General features: G+C 44.2%; 1 protein-coding gene across 1 annotated transcript; it reads right to left on the reverse strand.

Annotated features, from left to right (window-relative positions):
* Positions 1 to 145: 145 nt before the first annotated feature.
* LOC136544705 (plant cysteine oxidase 2-like) lies at positions 146 to 7,960 on the reverse strand. Its single transcript, XM_066536770.1, has 5 exons — positions 7,699 to 7,960; positions 896 to 1,017; positions 586 to 757; positions 269 to 487; positions 146 to 174 (listed from the first exon to the last, which is right to left on the reverse strand). The coding sequence occupies exons 1-5, from the start codon at positions 7,958 to 7,960 to the stop codon at positions 146 to 148; spliced, it is 804 nt and encodes a 267-aa protein (XP_066392867.1).
* Between the last annotated feature and the right edge of the window lie 17,115 nt (positions 7,961 to 25,075).

Here is a 25,075-nt window from a genome sequence, read left to right on the forward strand (position 1 = left end):
AGTGATAAACTAACAATTAGCTACATGTTTGCAGATCATGCCTAAACCGTCCACAGTCTTGAGATAAACAAATACATAATATCCAGCATCTTGTCAATAAAATAAATCCCTGAACCATCAACTTGGCCTTTGAATCTAGTTGAAGTCACGACATGTCTTTCGAAGGGCCAATCCCTTATACACACAATGCCAAACAGGCAACAGCAGTACATTTGTCCAAAAGATCTAGTGTGAATGCTGAAAGTATTCAGGTTTCTGTGGGACTTACTTGAATAGTGTGTATAAGGAATATCAGTGTAGTATGTGCAGTCCCTGTCCTCTTCTATGGAGTACGGGGGGCCAAGAATGTCGAGGATTGCGCAAGGCGCAATTGTGGTAAATCGATGCATGCTTCCTCCTGTTATCGGATAAAGGACTGAGGTGTCGCATGGCGCGGTGAAAACATCATCCACCACCATTTTTGCCAATCTCACAGCAGAAAGCAAATCTTGAACATTAGAACATTTATGCTATACATGGAGGGTGAATGACAGTAAAGAAAAAGCAAAACTGATGACAATATATGTAGAGTGACAAAAAGCTTACATTGCTCATCAGCCGACGATGAATAGCTGCTCACTGATGGATCATAATCAGGAGCAACCCAGTCATATGACTTTATATGCATGGGCCCGAGGAGGAGCTTGCTGAACACAGTCATTCCAGGGTGATTGTGGAGAGGGATGACCGCATTTCGTGGCAAAAATAAGATAACCATCTGCCAAGCAAAGGACAGGCATGAGTACGAACCAAGTTTTTTAATACCTCGGCTCAGCTAAGAACCTTAGACTGTTAAACACCATAACATGTTGATCATATTCATGCTTGAGTTAATTTGCACATCAGACAAGCTTACTGAAAAATTCGGGCATTTGTATATTGTCGTGTGTGTAATTGTGGGGTTTCCTTGAACAGCATCTCTAGTCCCGAAGAACTTGAGATCTGGGCTTAGGTCGACATCTTCCGGCTTCATCCTGTCTGCAAACATTACCACGGGGCACGGGTAATCCAAATTCAGTAAATTCATGAATGAGACATACATAATACGAGGTGCGGTCGTTCTTATCCACACCGTGACGGGGCAGGCGAGGCGAGGCGCTCCGGAAGGTTCCAACGAATGGCATCCTCCCGCTGTAACTAATTTTCCTACCGTGGCCACACTTAGAGGCCGCCGACCCTGGCACCTTTCCTAAGGTTAAAATACAGTAGGGAAGGGAACACTGTAAAAACATGTCTTTTGCTATAGGACATCAAAAATACTTGTCCTTGCCAATAGACACTGTAATTCAGTGTTAATTTGGTGTAGGACACTGAACCTATTATTAAATTCGATTTAAGTGGGAAGCTATGGGAAGTGACTAGATTACCCTTACCTGGCAACACCCGACTCGATGCAATTGATCCCAAATCGATGAATGGATTCGCATCGTCCCCCGCTGGAACACGCGACAAAGACCAGACGAGGTTTGCGGCGGCTGAAAGGTCTAAAGGAGGGTGAATAGCCTATTTAAAATTCTATAAATCAACTAGAGCAATTCGATTAGTAAGACAAATAACTTAATGCAAACTTGCTCTAGCTCTACAAGGGTTGTAAGCCACATATCCAACAATTCTAGTTGCAATGATTAATTAGGCACACAAACTTGCTATGTGACTACTCACTAAGAGCTCTCAATCTTGCTACTCTAAAGAGCTCAACTAGATGAATATATATAATAAAGGAAGCTCTCAATTCTAATTACACTAAAGAGCTTGTATCAACTAGTTTGCATGAATGTAAATAAGTGAGTAGGGTGATTATACCGCTGTGTAGGGGATGAACCAATCACAAGATGAGTGTAAAACCAGTCACTGGGAGAAAGCCAAATGGCAAGAGACAACCGATTTTTCTCCCGAGGTTCACGTGCTTGCCAACACACTAGTCCCCGTTGTGTCGACCAACACTTGGTGGTTCGGCGGTTAAGAGGTGTTTCACAAACCTCGTCCACACGATAGGACACCGCAAGAACTGACCCACAAGTGAGGTAACTCAATGACACTAGCAATTTACTAGAGTTACCTTTCGGCACTCCGCCGGGAAAAGTATAACTCCCCTCACAATCACCGGAGATGGCCACGAACAATCACCAACTCGTGCCCTCCACCGCTGCTCCAACCGTCTAAGTGGTGACAACCACCAAGAGAAACAAGTGAAATCCACAGTGCAACACGAATGCCAAGTGCCTCTAGATGCAATCACTCAAGCAATGCACTTGGATTCTCTCCCAATCTCACAATGATGATGGATCAATGATGGAGATGAGTGGGAGTGATTTGGCTAAGCTCACAAGGTTGCTATGTCAATGAAAATATGCAAGAGTGTGAGCTTCAACCGGCCATGGGGCTTAAATAGAAGCCCCCATGAAATAGAGCCGTTGGCTCTTGGGCAGACTACGCACCGACCGGACGTAGCACCGGACGCGCCGTTCATGAATACCGGACATGTCCGGTCGCTATACCGGACGCGTCCGGTCGCTCCCAGACCGCCACGTGTCCCGTTCAAACCACAGTAGCCGTTGCTGCCCGCACTACTGACGACCGAACGCTTGGTAAGAGACTGACCAGACGCTAAACCTCTGCGTCTGGTCGAGTACAGCAAGCAACCGAGGACGATCGGACGCGTCCGTTAGAAACTGATCGGACGCTGAGCCTTAGCGTCCGGTCGAGTACAGTAAGCATCCTTCATCGACCGGACGCGTCCGGTGACTTCGGACCGGACACACCCAGCGTCCAATCAACTGCTTCACCGAACACCAAATCTACAGACTCACACTGGATGCTTCCAGTGTGGCGACCGGACACGTCTGGTCGCAGAGTTTGTCGTTAAATATCGGACGTGTCCGGTCACTATACCGGACGCGTTCGATCAACTAAGATCTACGCGACTAACTCCTTTTCTCCTCTAACTTCTTCACCCTTGCTCAAATGTGCTATCCACCAAGTGTAACACCTTGTGTACATATGTTAGCATATTTTCACAAACATTTTCAAGGGTGTTAGTGATCCACTAGATCCTAAATGCATATGCAATGAGTTAGAACATCTAGTGGTATTTTGACAACCGCATTTCAATATGAGTTATACTCCTCTTAATAGTACGGTTATCTATCCTAAATGTGATCACACTCTCTAAGTGTCTTGATCACAAAAATAAATGGCTCCTACATTTTATACCTTTGCCTTGAGCCTTTTGTTTTTCTCTTTCTTCTTTTCCAAGATTAAGCACTTGATCATCACCATGCCATCACCATTGTCATGATCTTCATCATTGCTTCATCTCTTGGAGTAGTGCTACCTATCTCAAGATCACTTTGATAAACTAGGTTAGCACTTAGGGTTTCATCAATTAACCAAAACCAAACTAGAGTTTTCAATCTCCCCCTTTTTGGTAATTGATGACAACCCTTTCATAAAGATATGAATTAAGTTTTAATTGAATCTATGTTGCTTGTCCAAGCATATTTACCATGTGTAAAGGATATGGACTAGTTTCATGAATTCTAAATGGTAGCAATTGCTCCCCCTACATATGTGCTAGGAGTTTGGAATGAGGCTTGCACATATGTTTAGATAGGAAATATAGGAGTCAATTTCTACCAAATGATGCTAAGGTATAAGAGATGGACCTTTGAAGCGTGATACCAATCGGAGTGCACCATTATACCATCCTTAGCACCATTAGTAACTAGACATACATAAGAACTAGAATACCCCATGAGATCAACATTATAAATAAGGGTCTAGTTTTCATATCAAGAATCATGAGTCTAGTTATTTTAACCTATGCATGCTAGTATTTCATTTCATCATTCAAGCCTATGACTAGCATACATCACACAAGGATGGATATTTAAATTTAAAACTTTGTACCATGCAAGCAAATATATGAAATGCACATTCAAATGCAACATTCAAGTTTATGAGCTTGCTCCCCCTACTTGTATGCAATTTATTTTATTGATCTCCTTACAATGTCATTTCATTTGGTTGCTCCCCCTATCTACTATCTTTGTGAATTTCTCTCCCCCTTTGTCAACAATTAACATAAAAGAGGGCTCAAATTTTAGATAAGTTGGGGTGAAACCATGTAAAGTGAGAACCATTTTCCAATTTGGTTCAATCTAGAGTACTTGCCAAATGATTTAACTCGGTTTGATCCAAGGACAAGCTTCTTCACACCTCTAAGTAAGGGTTATCTTGTACCATGTTGAGTTAAATATTTATAGCTCATTTTCTAGATCAAACACTAGGTTCACAAGCCCACAAACATGTCATATGTTACCACTAGATCATTTCAAACATACAAGCAATAGTGGTGTGACAGAACCGCCCAATTTATACAAGATCAAGTACGGTTGTCCCCGCTAACACGTTGACACACCCATACTTTCACTCATATAAACCCGGTAGTCCGCCGAGTGTCCCGAAAGACCTCGGTAAATCAACATCACAACCAAGATCGCGTGATTAAGCAAATACACATCACATACATCGGGTTGCAGCGGAAATAATATTACAAAGGGGTTAACAAATAATAGTACAAGTTTGGGGTTTCAAAACTGCTTAGTGGAAACAACATAGCTTTAAATGATTACATTAATATAAGTTCCAAATATATTGCTAGCATAGTGACATCATCCAACAAAAGCATATAGATGAGAAGTAAGTATAGAATCACCGAGCCCACCGGTGGTTAGCCACCATCATCAACAGGTCGAGAACATCACCTGCAACAAGGTGGGATAAACCCTGAGTACTCGAATGTACTCAGCCAGACTTACCCGTCGAAAACCAAAACAAATGACACCAAGGATCATGCAAGGCTTTCTTTAGTGGGCTAGCTGACTTGTTTGCGAAAAGCATAAGCTAGCATGAAGAAACCATTTTAAGTACTTTGCATCATCTTTATTATAACCTATCCATCTAGGTAAGCACCTGTACTATAGCAATCACTTGATTAACCAATAACATCCAGTTACCAATTTAGATTTAGCATATTCCATATCATCCAGATAACCATCATTGTTCCATAATAATTACTACGATGAAGTAACTCGAGTCAAGTGCTCACTATCCAGGAGCGATGGCGATTCGAATCGATTCCTAACCAGCTGGTGATTTATTCCTTACACAAACCTCACTCACCCGCTAAAGTGAGATATTGATCACCGAGTCAACTTTCCAGGAATCTCGAGTTTGCCAGGAACCACATGTACCTGGGGGCCGACCGACTGCACTTTGGTCTTATCATCCCGCCCCCGTGTCCTACCACACCTGCTCCGGCACAGTGCGTTGCGGGCAATCTACTCGGCCCGAAAAATCTCCTAGCTTCGCGGTCGGAAGGTACTTTATCCGGCTAGCTAAATGTAAGGCATGCGTTCAACATGACTCGAGGCCCAACAACGAACAGTCCTTAATCGACACAGACGGAAACTAATAGCACCCCAGAACCCTGTCTGGTTGCCTCCAACTTTTCCGTCCGGTCTCCAATTATCCATCACACATGGTTAATTCCAGGATATCATTCTTTCCATAGCTAAATTCTTCCAGTAACCACCTATAAATGTAGGTGACCGGATATCACCGATCGCTACCGGTCTAAGCAAGGCTAAGCAGTTATTCGATCCTGACCTAACAGGGTAAAAAGGTAATAAGGTAAGCAAGGATAGTAATAAATGCATCAACGGTTTCAATCAACTCCTACAACTTAATGCAACAATATATAAACTCATATATATAGAAAGAATTGCTTTTATAAAGTAGGAGACTTAGAATGCTCCGGGGCTTGCCTGGGATCCGACACAAGTCAGTTCAGTTAACTTGCACCATCCTGGTGACATCTCAGATCCTAGCACTCGCTTAGTCCTTCCATCTTCGGGACAGATCCATCCAACACCATCTTCGGGTTTGGCTCCAACATCACGTCCTTCACATGATTCATCTAGCGTACCTAAATGAGATGCAAGATGCATGTGTATGAATGTGATGAATGGTAACAAAAGATGCATCACATAAGCATTCAAGACAACACAAGATTATGTAAGACATAGACACCAATAGCTATTTAACTATCATCACACAACTAAGTATAGAGAGCAAGCACATCAAGCATGACACAAGTTTAATAAGGTCACAAGTATCATAACTTGATTATCAACAAAGCCACACTTAGGCCCTGTTTGGTTGGGCTTTTGGCTTTGGCTTTTGGCCCCAAAAGCCAAAAGCCCAACCAAAGGGGCTGCTTTTGGAGGGTGCTTTTTCAGAAGCAGCTGCTTTTCCGTAGTTCATTTTTGAAAGCTGGTTTGACCCTGCTTTTGGCTTTTGGCTTTCTGCTTTTCGAAATTGGTGGAATAAAAAGCTCTTTCATAGTTGTTTCAAGAGAGATAAAGATAAAATGTATATTTTATACTTGTTTAACCAAACAGCTTTCAGCTTTTCTACAGCTCACAGCCCACAGCAGCTTTTCCATAGCTCACAGCCCACAGCAGCTTTTTCCCACAGCCACAGCTCAACCAAACAGGGCCTTAGCAATATACAAGCAAACAACTATAATTGGAATCTGTCAATTTCTGGACATGCAAACAGCAGCTATAAGATTTAGCTATAACTGGAGTTACACAAATCCAAATGACTTACAAGAAGACATTCTAGAAAGCTTATGAAATTTTCTACAATTCATCTTTAATCATCTTAGCATGATTCTCAAGTTAACTAAGTCAAATATATCCATTTACAGAAACTGGTCCACAATTGATAGAAAACAGCCATTTCTGAAACCCAACTTTAAACAGCTATAACTCTTAAACTACTTGGCCAAATGACACCAAATTTTAATAGAAGCTAGATACATGAATTATCTACAACTTTTGTATAAACAAGTTTCACAACAAAGCACATTATCATAAAGAACTTTGCTAAGTTCCCAGATCTGTCCATAAACCACATCGGCAAGAAAATAATTATTAACTTATGTTGCAAATACATAATTAGGCAAAACCAACTTTACCAACATGTCACACATGACTAAAGAACACCAGAAAACCTAGTGTCCATGACCAAATAAATTCTTTTAATGCATTTCTTAATTTATTTTAGATAATGAGGTGACTTAATGAACATATACCAAAAGTATACAATAAACTCTACAAAAATTACAGTGGCTCACATATCCTCTCAATAGTCTACTGTACAAATTTCACTCCATTTGAATATGTATAGCAACCTCTATGAAAAAGACAAGTTGCTAAAGCAAGAATTCATGTGAGAGCAAGATAAACCAATAACTCACTCAATACTTCATCCAATACTCATGAAATTTTTACCACACATCAACTATCACATGAGTAGCATGCCACAAAAATTTCACTTCATTTGGAGCCCTAGATCTACAGTTATGAAAAATAACAAATTCAACTAGCATTACAACCTTACTGCACAAATCTATTTTTACCATAAAATATTTAAACTAAAACATGTCATATTATAGATCCACTGCATAGACAATTTCACAAGGATTCCAAAAAGTCCTCATTTACTATTTTATGAATTTTCTATGATTTACTATGAATTTCCAAAGTTCCTGCAAAATAATTACAAACCAGTCCTTACGGTACTATTCACATGAGTCATTGACTTCGCAGTTAGGACCCTGAACTTCGTCGAATTCTAGCATGACGCCCCTGGTCGGAAAACAGAGCAGAGGAGCGGCCGGCTCGCGGCTCCGGCCGACTGTGGGCGTCGATGGTGGCGGTGGAGTGGCGGGGGAGGACCAGGGGTCCCGCGCGCACACGCTGGGCTGCTCAGCTTGGCCCGATGTGGCCTGTGGTGGCGCGGCCACAGTAGCCACGGCGGCGACGGCAGCTGCTCCGACGGCGGGGAGCATCAGCGGCCAAAGGCGCCGGTAAAGGAGGTCCAGAGGCGCGGCGCGGTGAGAGGAAGGTGGTCCTGCGGTCCATTTGGGTGGAGGGAGGCCGTGGGCAAGGAAACGCGGCGGCAACGAGCTTGAGTGTCGCCGGCCATGGCGGACAGCTGCACGGGAGCGAGGAGAGCGCGAGAGGGAGCGAGCAGGGAGTGAGGGCGAGTGGGAGAGAAGCTCGGCGAGTGCTCTGGTGCTCCACTATGTCGAGCAAGGCACAGGGACGCGCGGCAGCAAGGTGGGGGCACAGCTCGGGCATGGCTGCCACGCACGGACACGCGTCGCCCCCGTTGGAGCATTTCCACGAACAGCTGGCGGGCGACGGAGTGGACATGGTGGGAAGTCGATTTGGGCCGTCTCGGGTGCGAATTGGACTTTGGGCCTAAAACGAAGTTTGCTTCTTTCCTGACGCTCTACATTTCTTGTTTAAGGAGCCAAGTCATTAGAGCTCTGAATCAGCGGGTAATTAGGCTCCAAGTTAAAAGTGTCAACGTATTGACGGCGATGAACAAAAGCCCAAATTGAGGGTCAAAACAAAGTCAAACTTAGCCCAACTTTTTATATGCTCTTCTCCATAATATAACCTTCAACTTTTATTTTTGGACCAACTCAAGTTGCTTAGCAAAATTTGGAGAACGCGGAATGCCAACGTCGTTGCTTAGCGAAACTGACTTAGAATAATTCTAAGTGTTGAAATCAGCAGCAGGTTCCAACTTCGAGCCTCTGTTTGACTTATTTCCAAGTTGATCTAGCTCTTGGTCCAAAAACAAAGTTTGTTCTACATGATATGGACTACAACTTTCATTTAAGGTCCAACCTCAAAACTGGTATAGAACCTACTGTTCTACTTTGACCAAAGTAGGATCACGATGAAGCTTAAATTATCCTTTTTGATCCATTGGAGCATTTTCTTGGTATTTGCCCAACATGAATCTTTCATGACTTTTGTTGTAGAGTTCATCTAGAGTCATTTTGGCAAGGTTGCAAGGTTTGGTTGACATCTCATGTTCTCATTCACTTAATAGTGAAATTCAAGTACTTAGTAAAATCATTCCAACAAGGATATAACTTATCATTTCATGTGACTTTTTGATTCCAAACTGCATGAAACTTTTTGAGTGTCCAATATAGATGGGTATTGATGTGAGACACATGAAGATATCCCAATCACACCACCCAAGCATATATCTTGAAAAGGGGTCTATAGGCGAGCAAAGGTGCAATATCCAAGTTTAGGTTGGGGCTCGTTTCTATAGGTTTGACCTTGACATCTTCATCATCACTTAATATACCATGTTTTAGCTCAAACCCATTGCTTAACTAGTGGCAAACACCTAGGGTGTTACAAGTGGTACTATACAAGCATCAAATTCATTTGATTTTCATGAATGAGCCTATTTAAATGTGAAATATGTCTAGATGCACTAATCACGTCCTTAGCAAGGATGTATGCCATGCCAATTAACTTTTACCTTAGATAGCTCGAAGGAGAGGCATGTCATAAGAATGGGGGTGCATCAACATATATTGGAGAAGTCAAGTATGTTCAATTCATTCCTTAGCTTGCAAAATCTCTTCTCATCAAGTGGCTTGGTGAAGATGTCGGCAAGTTGATCTTCGGTGCCCACACTCTCAATACAAATGTCCCTCTTTTGTTGGTGATCTCTAATGAAATGATGGCAGACATCTATATGCTTTGTTCTTGAGTGTTGAATTGGGTTGTTGGTGAGCTTGGCGACACTTTCATTGTCATATAGCAATGGCACTTGTTTGAACTTAATTCCAAAATCATTCAAAGTAGCCTTCATCCAAAGTAATTGAGCACAACAACTACCAGCCGAAATGTACTCCGCTTCGGCGGTTGAAAGTGCTACACTATTTTGCTTCTTTGATGACCATGACACAAGTGATCTTCCCAATAGTTGACATGTGCCCGATGTGCTCTTTCTTTCAACTTTGCATCTCGCATAATCGGAGTCCGAATATCCAATCAACTCAAATCTTGCTCCTTTGGGATACCACAATCCAACATTTTGTGTGTGCTTCAAGTACCTCAATATCCTTTTTGTTGCCTTCAAGTGACTTTCTTTTGGTGAGGCTTGAAATCTAGCACACAAGCATACACTAAACATCACATCCGGCCTTGATGCGGTCACATAGAGTAGGCTTCTAATCATGGACCGATACATCTTTTGATCCACCATATTGCCACCAGCATCAACTTGACCCCATGGGTGTACTAATAGCTTTGCTATCATCCATTCCAAACTTCTTTAGCATGTCCTTTATGTACTTGCCTTGACTTACAAATGTTCCATTCTTCATTTGCTTGATTTGAAGACCAAGAAAGTAACTAAGTTCTCCAATCATAGACATCTCAAATTCATTTGCCATCATCTTTCTAAACTCTTCACAAAATTCTTGATTTGTTGATCCAAATATGATATCATCCACATAGATTTGCATGACAAACAAATCATTTCCAAGTTTCTTGGTGAAGAGAGTGGTGTCAACCTTTCCCATCTTAAATCCCTTAGAGAGTAGGAAATCCCTCAATCTCTCATACCATACTCTAGGTGCTTGTTTCAATCCATACAAAGCCTTTCTCAACTTGTAAACATGGTTGGGTTTCTTTTCATCTTCAAAACCGGGAGATTGCTCAACATACACAAGCTCATTGATGTACCCATTTAGAAATGCACTCTTCACATCCATTTGATACAGCTTGATGTTGTGGGCACAAGCATAGGCTAACAAGATCCTTATTGCTTCCAATCTTGCAACCGGGGCATATGTTTCTCCAAAGTCAAGGCCTTCAACTTGAGTGTAACCTTGAGCCACTAATCTTGCTTTGTTCCTTATGACTATCCCATCTTGATCTTGCTTGTTTCTAAAGACCCATTTGGTTCCAATCACATTGTGTCCCTTTGGTCTTTCTACTAATTCCCATACTTGGTTTCTTGTGAAGTTGTTTAGTTCTTCATGCATAGCATTGATCCAATCAACATCCTCCAAAGCTTCATCTATCTTCTTAGGTTCAATGGATGACACAAATGAGAAGTGCTCACAAAATGATGCCAATCTTGATCTAGTTTGCACACCTCTTGAAATATCACCAATGATTGTGTGCAATGGATGATCTCTTGCAACATTGGTTAGTTGGAGCACTTGCACTTGATTGCTTGCATTTGATTGATCATTTGGTAGAGATGATGAACTAGCCATTTGTTGATGATCTTGCACATTGTCATCACTAGTACTTGCTTGATTTTGATCATGAGAACTACTAGCTTGCATATTTGAGTTAGAGAGCACTTGATTCTTGTCATCTTCAACATCAATCACCTCTCTAGGCCTTATCTCACCAATGTCCATGTTCTTCATTGCATTGACCAATTGAGTGCCTCTCACATCATCTAGATTCTCATCTTTCTCTTGGGAACCATTAGTTTCATCAAACTCTACATCATGAACCTCCTCAAGAGTACCACTAGCAAAATTCCAAACTCTATAAGCTTTGCTAGTAGTGGAGTAACCAAGCAAGAAGCCTTCATCACATTTCTTTTCAAACTTGCTCAATCTAGTGCCTTTCTTCAATATGTAGCATTTGCATCCAAAGACTCGAAAGTATGCTATGTTTGGCTTTCTTCCATTCAATAGCTCATATGGTGTCTTCTCCATCATGGGGTGACAATAGAGTCGGTTGCTATAGTAGCAAGCCGTGTTGATTGCTTTGGCCCAAAATGAATGACTCACATTGTACTCACTCAACATTGATCTTGCCATATCAATCAAGGTTCTATTCTTTCTTTCAACTAAGCCATTGGATTGAGGAGTATACTTGGCTGAGAATTGATGTTTGATTCCAAATTCATCACATAATTCATCAATTCTTGTATTCTTGAATTCACTTCCATTGTCACTTCTTACTTTCTTGATGGTTACTTCAAACTCATTGTGAATGCCTTTGACAAATGATTTGAAGGTTGCAAACACATCACTCTTATCAACAAGAAAGAACACCCATGTGTATCTAGTGAAATCATCCACAATCACAAATCCATACTTGTTTCCACCGATGCTAGTGTATGTGGTTGGTCCAAACAAGTCTATGTGCATCAACTCAAATGTCTTAGATGTGCTCATCATACTCTTCTTAGAATGTGTATTACCAACTTGCTTTCCAGCTTGACATGCACTACATAGCTTATCCTTTTCAAATGTGACATCCTTCAAGCCTCTAACTAAGTCATGCTTAACCAACTTGTTCAATTGTTTCATTCCAACATGACCAAGCCTTCTATACCATAACCAACCCATGCTAGACTTAGTGATTAAACAAGTTGACAGTTGAGCTTCTCTAGCATTGAAAGCAACTAAGTATAGATTCTCATATCTAAATCCTTTGATTATCAAGTTTGAGACATCTACACTTATGATTTCTACATCATCAACACCAAACATGCACTTAAAACCAAGATCACACAATTGAGCTACCGACAATAGGTTGAAATTCAAGCTCTCTACTAGTAGCACATTGGAAATGCTCAAATCATTGGATATTGCAATCTTACCAAGCCCTTTGATCTTGCCTTTGCCATTATCACCAAATGTTATACTATCAATCCCATTGCTCTTGTTCTCATTGATTGAATTGAACATTCTTGAATCACTGGTCATGTGTTGTATGCACCCACTATCAAGCACCCAATGCCTTCCTCCGGCTTTATAATTGACCTACAAAAGAAAATCAATTCTTTTTAGGTACCCAAACTTGCTTGGGTCCTTGAAGGTTAGTCACCAAGGTCTTTGGTACCCAAATAGCCTTCTTCTTTGGGCCCACAATTGGTGTACCAATGAACTTAGCCATCACACCGTTGGCACCCTTAATAAGCATGTAACAAGAATCAAATTTGATTGAGGATACATTAATAGGCTTGTTCTTGTTAGTTTTGTAATATTGCTCTACATGCCCAACTTGCTTGCATCTATTGCAAAACCGACCATTGCCCTTCACAAAGCTAGCTTTAGGAGTGACAAAGGTCGTCTTGCCTTTCTTGGGGGTATAGCCTAATCCCTCTTTGTTGAGAGAGAACCTTTGGCTACCTAAGCACTTTAGCAAGTGGGCATCTCCACCATAGGCATTGCCTAAGGCACGAGTGAGCTCATTCACCTCCTTCTTGAGGGTTTCATTTTCCACCATTAGTGATGTATCATTTATAGGTGGAGTGGAGATAGTAGTGCTACAAGAAGTGTTAGTAGGAGCAATAATAGTGGGCATAAAAGAAGATTCATCAATAAGATCACATGTTAGTCCCACATCACATGTAACTATCACTTGCTCCTTCTTGGCTTCCTCCTTTCTTGACTTGCTCGATGAGAGAGGAGTGAGCTTTTTCAAGCTTAGAGTGAGCTTTGCCAAGCTTCTCATGGGCATCCATTAGCCCCTCATGAGTGGCATTTAGCTCATCAAAGGCTTGCTCAAGAAATTTTACTTTCTTGCGCAATTCTTTACACTCTTTTCTCTTCATCTCATTGCAAGCATGCACTTGCTCACACATGTCCAAGATCTCCTCCTTGGTGCACTCTTCATCATCATCATCATCATCATCATTATCCTTCCTACATGAATCACTTTCATATTTATCATCATCACTCACATCATATTTTACCTTGGTAGGCTTTGCCATTAGGCATGTTGATGGAGTGTCAAAGATGGAGGGCTTGTTGTTGATTGCTATGCTTTCTAGTGCTCTCTTGATTCACTTCTTGCCATCATCACTAGAATCATCACTATTTGAGGAGCCATCACTATCTCAAGTGACTACATAGCCTCCACCCTTCTTCTTCTTTTGGAAGGTCATCTTCTTCTCCTTTTCTTTCTTTTCTTTGTTGTCCTTCTTGTTCTTCTTCTTATCATCTTCATCATTGTCACTATTGTAAGGACAATTTGCTACAACATGATCGGGGCTTTTGTAATTATAGCATCTTCTCACATATTCTTTGCTCTTTGTGTGATCTCTTTTCTTTCTTGCACCATAGCCCTTCTTCTTCATGAACTTGCCCATTTTACGCACAAATAGAGCCATAGCTTCATCATCAATATCACTAATGTCATCATCATCACTTGATTCTTTCTTGGACTTGCTCTTGTTCTTGTATGATGATGAGCTTGCCTTGAATGCTATGCTCTTCTTCTTCTTGTCTTCTTTCTCTTTCTTGTCATCCTTGTCATCCCCTTCCCTTTCCACACGGTATGTCTCTTGGGTCATGACATCACCTAGTACTTGGTTAGGGGTGATATCTTTCAATCCTCCTCTTATGATCAACAATCTCAATATTTCAAACCTTTGAGGTAGGCACATCAAGAATCGATGAGAGACATCATCATCCTTGATCTTCTCTCCCAATGCCTTCAAGTCATTGATAATGACTTGCAAGCGATGGAACATCTCCAGAATGCTCTCATCATCCTTCATCTTGAAACTTGTCAATTTGTCCTTAAGGATATACAACTTGGCACTCTTCACCGCCGGTGTGCCCTCATATGTTTCCTCCAATCTTCTCCACACTTCGTTAGCTCTTTCACAATCTTTGATTTGCTCAAACACCTTTGGATCAATGGCATTGTATAAGGTGTTGAGATCCATTGTGTTGCATTGCTTGTTGGACTTATCTTGGTTGGTGGGATTGTCGGGATTAATAATAGCATAATCATTCTTGGTTACATCCCATACTTGATCATTGATTGAACCAAGATACACCCTTATCTTTCTCTTCCAATAATCATAGCTTGTGCCATCAAAGAACGGTGGTTTGCCCCCCACATGGTTGAACACAACTTGAGCCATAATTTTACACCGAGGTTGTTAAGCCTTTACACAAACGGTGACCACGGCTCTGATACCACTTGAAAGGTCCTAATATGGCTAGAGGGGGGGGGAGGTGAATAGCCTATTTAAAATTCTACAAATCAACTAGAGCAATTTGATTAGTAAGACAAATAGCTTAATGCAAACTTGTTCTAGCTCTACAAGGGTTGCAAGCCACCTATCCAACAATTCTAGTTGCAATGATTAATTAGGCACACAAACTTGCTATGTGACTACTCACTAAGAGCTCTCAATCTTGCTACTCTAAAGAGCTCAACTAGATGAATGTATATAATAAAGCAAGCTCTCAATTCTAATTACACTAAAGAGCTTGTATCAACTAGTTTGCATGAATGTAAATAAGTGAGTAGGGTGATTATACCGCTGTGTAGGGGATGAACCAATCACAAGATGAGTGTAAAACCAGTCACTGGGAGAAAGCCAAATGGCAAGAGACAACTGATTTTTCTTCCGAGGTTCACGTGCTTGCCAACACGCTAGTCCCCGTTGTGTCGACCAACACTTGGTGGTTCGGCGGCTAAGAGGTGTTTCACAAACCTCGTCCACACGATAGGACACCGCAAGAACTGACCCACAAGTGAGGTAACTCAATGACACTAGCAATTTACTAGAGTTACCTTTCGGCACTCTACCGGGGAAGGTACAACTCCCCTCACAATCACTAGAGATGGCCACAAACAATCACCAACTCGTGCCGATCCTCCACCGCTGCTCCAACCGTCTAGGTGGTGGCAACCACCAAGAGAAACAAGTGAAATCCGCAACGCAACACGAATGCCAAGTGCCTCTAGATGCAATCACTCAAGCAATGCACTTGGATTCTCTCCCAATCTCACAATGATGATGGATCAATGATGGAGATGAGTGGGAGAGCTTTGGCTAAGCTCACAAGGTTGCTATGTCAATGAAAATGTGGAAGACTGTGAGCTTCAACCGGCCATGGGGCTTAAATAGAAGCCTCCATGAAATAGAGTCGTTGGCTCTTGGGCAGACTATGCACTGACCGAACACTACACCGGACACAGCACTGGACGCGCCGTTCGTGAATACCGGATGTGTCCAATCACTATACCGGACGTGTCCAGTCACTATACCGGATGCATCCGGTCGCTCCCAGACCGCCACGTGTCCCGTTCAAACCATAGTAGCCATTGCTGCCCGCACTACTGATGACTGGACGGTTGGTAAGAGACTGACCAGATGTTGAACCTATGCGTCCAGTCAAGTACAGTAAGCAACCGAGGATGATCGGACACGTCCGTTAGAAACTGACCGGACGCTGAGCCTTAGCATCCGGTCGAGTATAGTAAGCATCCTTCATCGACTGGACGCGTCTGATGACTCCGGACCGAACGCACCCATCGTCCGATCAACTGCTTCACCGAACACCGAATCTGTAGACTCACACCGGATGCTTCTGGTGTGGTGACCGGACACGTCCGGTCGTAGAGTTCATCGTTAAATATCGGACATGTCCGGTCACTATACCGGACGTGTTCGATCAACTGAGATCTACGTGACTAACTCCTTTTCTCCTCTAACTTCTTCACCCTTGCTCAAATGTGCTATCCACCAAGTGTAACACTTTGTGTACATGTGTTAGCATATTTTCACAAACATTTTCAAGGGTGTTAGTGATCCACTAGATCCTAAATGCATATGCAATGAGTTAGAACATGTAGTGGCATTTTGACAACTGCATTTCGATACGAGTTCCACTCCTCTTAATAGTACGGTTGTCTATCCTAAATGTGATCACACTCTCTAAGTGTCTTGATCACCAAAATAAATGGCTCCTACATTTTATACCTTTGCCTTGAGCCTTTTGTTTTTCTCTTTCTTCTTTTCCAAGATTAAACAATTGATCATCACCATGCCATCACCATTGTCATGATCTTCATCTCTTGGAGTAGTGCTACCTATCTCAAGATCACTTTGATAAACTAGGTTAGCACTTAGGGTTTCATCAATTTACCAAAACCAAACTAGAGCTTTCAGCGGCTGCCCTCCCCTGGCTATGGCATGCCTGCCCACACAGCTGCAGTGGTGGGGCTCATTCCCAGAGGTGTCAGCTACCGGAGGCCCATGTCACCCACCTCTAGAGGTGAGCGGATGCGGCTATTAGCGGCGTGCAACAGATGGTAACCACCAGGGAATCACTCTCTTTGGATGTTCTTAGGAGCACGGAGTGCGGAGCTTGTTGTCGTCTGATTGCGTGTTTCTCTTTGCAGACAAGGGGGAGCTTTTTGGAATTCGACCATTATGGAAAGTGGGCTTCGATGATTTGCCATCCCGTAATGGGGCTTCATTGCCTAGCCATTAGAAACACGACCCATCCGCGAGAATGCCATCCGATGACTTTGGGACCCTTTTCTTCCTCTTCTACCCCTATCCCTTTCCTCTTTCTTTCACTAGTGCTGGCACAGACGGAACAGAGGGGAGCAGAAACAGATCGAGTTCGGTGGCTACTGCTTCGCCGAGCACCGAGCAAGGCACCCCATGGCGAGCACCCCCCATCCACGGTAGCCCCCCCAACAAGCACCCACCCCAACCCATGGCGAGCGGCCCTCCATGGCAAGCCCACCTAGCTACAAACTGACAACAATGGGTCCTTTTTGCCATAAAACGAGGAAAGAACGGTCATGGTTAGTACATTATTTCTTGAAACGCTGAAAATAGAGCTCACACAAGAAATCGAGCATGAAAGACCCAAAAGAGGATTTCTGTAACTTGGCAAATGGTGAAGCATCCCCTTTCTAAAGGTCAAATGGAAGAGAGCATTTTCCTCCCCAATGTTCAAATCCGAAATATGAACGAGCTCCAACGTGAGCCCCATACGCAACGTCAAGGGCATACAAAGGCTCTACGACTGTCTAGCCGCTCTAAGCCGGTTCATCTCTTGGCTCGGTGAACGGGGGATGCCGCTCTACAGGCTCCTCAAAAAGACGGACGCTTTCATCTGGACTGAGGAAGCTCAATAGGCGCTAGAGAGCCTTAAAGCATCCCTAACATTGGCCCCAATCCTTGTCGCTCCCAAACAGGGAGAACCCCTCCTCCTCTATGTCATAGCAAGCAACCATGTGGTGAGCGCCGCCCTGGTCATCGAAAGGGAGGTGCCGGGACATCACCTTAAGGTCCAGTGACCCATATACTTCATCAGGGAGGTACTCACCGACCCCAAGGTCTAATACCCCCAGGTGCAAAAACTCCTATACGCCGTGCTAATGGTGACTCGGAAGCTCCTACACTACTTCACCGACCACGAAGTCATGGTCGTCACTTCATACCCGCTTGAAGACATCGTCCGCAACCGTGATGCCACGAGACGGATCTCTAAGTGGGTGCTCATACTCATGGGCCATGACATTAGGTATGTCCTCAGTACCGCTATTAAATCTCAAGCTCTTGCGGATTTTATCGTCGAATGGACAAAGGTCTAGCTATCGACCTCGGACGTCACCCACGAGTACTAGATAATGTACTTCGACGGGTCTATAATGGCACTTAGCTCAGGGGCTGGAGTGGTTCTGATCTCCCCAAATGGGAGTAGGCTCCGCTATGCCATCCGCCTCCATTTCTTAGCCTCAAACAACACCACAGAATACGAGGCCCTCATCAACGGACTATGCATCACCATTGAGCTCGGCGCTATGCGACTCTATGTGCGTGGTGACTTGGAGTTAGTCGTTGATCAAGTCATGAAGGAGTCCTCCTGCAAAAGCCCCCTCATGGTAGCATACTGCTAGGAGGTGCGCAAGCTTGAGGACAAATTCCAGGGGATCGAGCTGCATCACATCCCCCGAAAGGACAACGATGCCTCCATGATGACATTGCCCGCCGGAAGGCCCAATCTAGATATGCCCCAATGCCAGCCCAACGGTCGAGGGCTCTGACCCTGATGCCTCCATGATGATGTCACCCACGGACATCACCGTACTGGCACTCGATCAAACTGACTGGCAAGCGCCGCTACTCGCCTACCTCCTCGAGGAGGTGCTTCCACTCGAAAGGACTGAAGCTCGATGGATCGCTTGATGCGCCAAGACATTCATCACCATTGGTGACGAACTCTACAAGTGAAGCCCATTGGGGGTACTCATGAAGTGCATCCCTCCTGGCCAAGGGAAACAGCTCCTCCTCGAGGTCCATGCCAGAATCTGTGGACATCATGCGGCCCTGAGGTCGCTGGTCAGAAAAGCTTTTTGCCAAGGTTTTTACTAGCCCATCGTGCTACAAGACACGGAGGAGGTCGTCCACAGGTGTGAAGGATGCCAGTTCTACACTCGGCAAACCCATTTGCCGACGTAGGAGCTCCAAACCATCCCCATCACCTAGCCATTCACGGTCTAGGGCCTCGACATGCTGGGACCCCTCAAAAAGAGCCCAGGCGATTTCACTCATCTACTTGTAGCAGTCGACAAGTTCACCAAGTGGATAGAGGCTAAGCCCATCACCAACATCTGCTCGGAAGAGGCAGTCAAATTCTTCCTCAACATCATTTATCGGTTCGGCGTTCCTAATAGCATCATCACTGACCATGGGACTAATTTCACCGAGAAGAAGTTCCTAGACTTTAGTGATGGATATGGCATAAGGATCGACTAGGCCTCGGTCGGACACCCACGTACTAACGGTCAGGTCGAGCGTGCCAATGGCATGGTCCTCCAATGACTTAAGCCATGCATTTTTGACTGACTCAACAAGTACGCCGGGAGATGGGTTGTAGAGGTCCCAGCGATCCTCTGAAGCCTGAGAATGACCCCAAACCGATCCATAGGGTTTACACCTTTCTTCCTAGCCTACGGAGCTAAAGTAGTGCTACCTTCCGACCTCGACCACGGCACCCCAAGAGTGAAGGCTTTCGACCGCGACCGAGCCATGGAGGCTCAGCAAGACGCAGTCAACCTACTCGAGGAGGCCCACGAGACGACCATCATCCACTCCGCTCGCTACCAACAAACTCTCCACAGGTACCATGAAAAGAAGATCAGGGGAAGGATCCTCGAAGTCGGTGATCTCGTGCTCTGGTGGACCCAATCGATAAAGGAAAAACACAAGCTCTCTCCACTGTGGGAAGGACCCTATATGGTAGCTAAAGTGATCCAACCGGGCGCCTACTGACTAGAGGACAACAATGGCAACATTCTCACCAACACTTGGAACATTGAACAACTACATCATTTTTCCCCTAAATTTGGTCTTACCGCTTTTTAGTCAAACACTCGCTCCTATAAAAGCACCCCAGCCCGAACATTTTTTAGCCCGAGTCGCTCGGGGGCTGGGAACAATACTAAGTACTACCTCTCTTTTTTACTATCACATGGTAAAAACTCTGGGCATTCCATTCCTTTTAATTACCCTATGTAACTTTGTTCTTACTCCCAACCAAACGCACCCCGCCATGACCTACGGTTACGAGCAGCCAAGCCCCATGAGCCATTCCTAGGTTCTTAAAAGCTGCAGCCTACGGAATGAACGGGCGTGCGTGAAAAAGAAAGGATAAAAACAAAGCTATGTTAGGATAAAAACAAAGAAACAGATAGTGATTCTATCACAAAAATAGAACTGATGTGTTCATTGATAAAAAACTGTTCACATAGGGGCTCCCCCACAAACTTAATGATTACATTTGCTGACTACTTCTACTCTAAATGCTACTATGACCGCTCGGCAACATCATCTGGTGCCAAAAGTAAGGCCATGGCACATGCCCAGTTCCGCTCCCTTGACTTTGGCAAGCACAATGGGTACCTCAAGGGAGTCGCACCCATAGAGCCTCAGCAGAAGAGCATGGAGCTCCTGACTTTCTCATGTAGTCAAGGCAGCTCCTGGATAGGGATGCTACCCGCCAAGGTATGGCCATCATGGCTAGAGGACATCTCATCAAACTTTATGAACTGGCCGACTTGAGTAGCTACAGGCATGGAACCCTCCACCAGCATGATCCTAGGCAACTTTCCCTCTAGCAAAGCTCGCCCGGTGAAGATCCACCAGAAAGATTCCACACACGGCTCCATCTCGAAAAAGGCCTCGCAAACAAATCCTACACACCACCTCCTTTGGCGGAAGCTGCCCCTCCTCAGGTAAAGACGGCCAACACCTCCTCCGATAGGCTCCAGCTTGACATTGCACTTCGAATTCACAAAGGGATCTATGAGTCCTCCCCCTCGCTTACCCTCCCTCTCACTTAGGAACCGCTGCGACATACATGCACTCTCGGTGAGAAGGAAGAAGGAGGAGATGCAATAGTTGGAGAACATTCAAATGATTGTGACAAGAAGCTCTCTCTCTTCCCCTATTTAAGGAGGAAGCATGGTAGCTAAAGAAAGGCAAAAGATTAGAGCGAAAAACTCTCTTTCTTCCCCTATTCAATATGGATGGGAAACGATGGGACGTGCCCTGACTGATGGGACGCACACTGACCGACAGAATGAGACATGGCCTGGGTATGGCCCACCACTACAACATGCTGGGCACAAAAACCAAAGCGCCACCACTCGTAGGCGGCCCTCCGTCTTCCTAGGATGTACTTGAGAAAACCCAAATGAAAGGATCTCCGCCAGGAGAGACCATCGGACTTCCTAGGTCGATCGAATGACCTAGGAAAATACCGAGAGATAGGTAAGGAGCAAAGGGACGCCCTAGGTAGGCCATGCCGACTCCATCACAAACCATAAGCACGGGTCTTGGTCGGATATTTCCGATTGGAGCTCTTCAAACCCCGCCACTCGAGTCATCAAGGTAACATTACAAAACCCCACTATTTCTTTATAAACATTCATACATCCATACATGCATTCATTTCATATGCCCATGCCCCCTAGATGATTCAGGCCCTGAACCATCCGGGGGCTCAAGAACTAAGCCATCGCATATGCAGCGAAATGCATCACAACGCTCCATGTTGCGTCACAAAGCGACAGTTGCCTCATTCGACATGAGTAACGACCGACCAGGGTTCGAAGGCCGCCCCACAAAGGGCTCGAGGCCGCCCCACATCAAACAGAGCCAGGGGAGAAAACGCAGATGAGCCTCGTGTGACCCTTGCCTGGTCTGCCCCAAAGCAGACAGGGTTATCTCAACCTTCTCTTTCGATCCTAAACCTCTCGCCAAGCCCACAGAATCTCCATCGAGGGGAGGCCATCAGGCCACCCGGGTCGGTCTCTAGAACGACCTAGGTATTTGTCAGGTTGTAGGTAAAGGAGTAGTGGAATGTTATAAGAGGGCTATGCCGACCCCGTCATGAACAATGGACCTAGATTCCACTTGTTCATACCCGTTGAAAGCTCTAGTTTGGTTTTGGTGAATTGATGAAACCCTAAGTGCTAACCTAGTTTATCAAGTGATCATGAGATAGGTAGCACACTCCAAGTAGTGAAGCAAATGAAGATCACAATATGATGATGATGATGCCATGGTGATGATCAAGTGCTTGGACTTGGAAAGAAGAAAGAGAAAAACAAAAAGCTCAAGGCAAAGGTATAAATTGTAGGAGCTATTTTGTTTTGGTGATCAAGACACTTAGAGAGTGTGATCACATTTAGGTTTGATAGCCATACTATTAAGAGGGGTAAAACTCATATCGGAATGCGGTTATCAAAGTGCCACTAGATGCCCTAACTCATTGCATATGCATTTAGGATCTAGTGGAGCACTAACACCCTTGAAAATGTTTGTGAAAATATGCTAACACATGTGCACAAGGTGATACACTTGGTGGTTAGCACATTTGAGCAAGGGTGAAGAAGATAAAGGTGAAAAGGAGTTAGTCTCGTTGGTCACAAAGTGACTGGATGCTGGTCTTAGAGGGACTGGCGTGTCCGGTCAGTTGTAACAGCGAAGACACTGGCGTCGGTCTTCGATCGGACGCTAGGTCTCAGATTGACCGAACGCTGGAAGGCTGCGTCCGGTCTAGCTGACGTGGTAGCATAGTGATCAGGGTGACTGACTAGACGCTGGCTATGTCTGGTCAAGCATGACTGGACGTGTCCGGTCGAGAAAAATTGTTTCTTTAACCTTACTAGAAACGACCGGACGATGGAGGCTCAGCGTCCGGTCACTTTATACTACAACGTCCAGTCTCCTCAAGATCATTGAGATCAGGCATATAGTATTCAAAGAGAGGGGACACATGGCATGTATCGCGTGACCAGACGCTGAGGTCCAGCGTCCGGTCAGTATGACCGAAGCGTTTGGTCACCCCATGTTGTGCCCAGTGAAGGGGTACAACGGCTCTATTTTGTGGGGGCTTCTATTTAAGCCCCATGGCCGGTTCAAGCTCACTCTCTTGGCCCTTTGCATTGACATAGCAACCTTGTGAGCTTAGCCAAAGCCCTCCCACTCATATCCATCATTGATTCATCATCATTGTGAGATTGGGAGTAAATCCAAGTGCATTGCTTGAGTGTTTGCATCTAGAGGCACTTGGTGTTTGTGTTTCGTTATGGGATTCACTTGTTACTCTTGGTGGTTGCTGCTACCTAGATGGCTTGGAGCAGCGAGGATCATCAAGCGGAGAGTGGTGATTGTCTCTGGCTCTGGTCGTGGTGATTGTGAGGGGTTCTTGACCTTTCCCTAGCGGAGAGCCAAAAGGTACTCTAGTGGATTGCTCGTGGCTTGTGTGATCCTCATCTTGTGTTGGTTGTGCGGCACCATATTGAGGGTTTGGTGTGTGAAGCCAATTAGCTCGTGAACCTCCAAGTGAGTGAATCGCCACAACGAGGACTAGCTTGCAGGCAAGGAAGTGAACCTCGGTAAAAAATCATTGTGTACATCATTTGATTTCGAGGTGATTGATCTTCATCGATATTCATTCTAGTGATTGATTGGTTTATTCCTCGACACGGCGGTATAACTATCTTGCTCACTCTCTTTACATTACCACAAACTAGTTGTCAAGCTCTTTAGTATAGCTAGTTGTGAGAGCTTGTTAGCTTGGTTGGTGTGGCTCTTTAGCTAGTTTTTGAGAGGACACTAACTTAGTATAGTGTCATAGCTATTGTGTGGATAGATACTATCTAAACTAGAATTGTGGTAGGTGGCTTGCATTTTGAGTAGGCTAGCGCAACACTTGCTTCACCTCTTAATTATCTAACCGGTTTGTTAAGTGTTGTTGTATAAATTTTTATTAGGCTATTTACCCCCCTCTAGCCATTAGGACCTTTCAAGTGGTATCGGAGCCAAGGTCATTGTGATTTGAGGCTTAACAACATTCGGTGTAAAAATGGCTCAAATCAACAACAGTAAGAAGCCACCCCAATTTGATGGCTCAAATTATCCCTATTGGAAGGCTAAGATGACAACTTATATCAAGGCAATCGATAGGAAGGTTTGGAAGGTGGTAGAAACAAAGATTGAGATAGAAGATGGAGAGGCTCCCACCGCCACCGAAGATATGCTGCTCCAAAACAATGACATTGCTCTTAGTGCCATCCATGATGCTTTGGATAAGAGGCCTTCAAGAAGAAGAAGGGTGGTTCATATGTAGTCACTTGGGATAGTGATGCTTCCTCAAGTGATGATGATGATAGTGATGATGACAAGACCACCAAGAAGAAGGCACTTGCAAGCATTGCTATCAATGAGAAGCCTTCTCTCTTCAACTCTCCATCATGCTTCATGGCTAAGGCCACTAAGGTACAAACTTGTGATGATGAAAGTGATGAAGAACATGATGATGAAAATGAAAATAAAAGTGATAGTGATGATGATGAACCTACTAAGGATGAACTATTTGACATGCTAGAAGATGCTAGAGAACACTTTGACATTAAGAGAAGGGAATATAAAAGCTTGCTGTGGGGGGTATAACCCTAGATTCAAGTAGCCTTTAATGGATATTCAAGAAACACAATATGAAACATGGATACAATGGAATATCATCATCTCTATGATTGCCTCTAGGGCATACCTCCAACATAACCCTGCTCCCCGGACTATATAAGGCGGGCAGGAACCCCCTCCAAAATCATGCAACATCATACGATAGCTAATATAAATCAACAGACCACAGGAGTAGGGTATTACGTCATACTAATGGCCTAAACCTATCTAATTCGTATGTCTCTGTTTCCTTCTTATTCTTGATCTCATGCTCTTCCAATCAATCTACCTTCGTGGGATACCCCTCGGAGGACTACCGACGATATTCTATTGACAGTTGGCGTGCCAGGTAGGGGCTTGCGTGCTA

Source organism: Miscanthus floridulus, chromosome 3 (assembly GCF_019320115.1).
Source record: "Miscanthus floridulus cultivar M001 chromosome 3, ASM1932011v1, whole genome shotgun sequence".
NCBI lineage: Eukaryota > Viridiplantae > Streptophyta > Magnoliopsida > Poales > Poaceae > Miscanthus > Miscanthus floridulus.

Coding starts and splice junctions, on each gene's coding strand:
- LOC136544705 (XM_066536770.1), bottom strand. CDS start 7,960: ATGCTCCCCGCCGTCGGAGCAGCTGCCGTCGCCGCCGTGGCTACTGTG. Junction 488..585: donor ATCGTCGGCTGATGAGCAAT/GTAAGCTTTTTG, acceptor CTAATGTTCAAG/ATTTGCTTTCTGCTGTGAGA. Junction 175..268: donor TCCTTATACACACTATTCAA/GTAAGTCCCACA, acceptor TGTGTGTATAAG/GGATTGGCCCTTCGAAAGAC.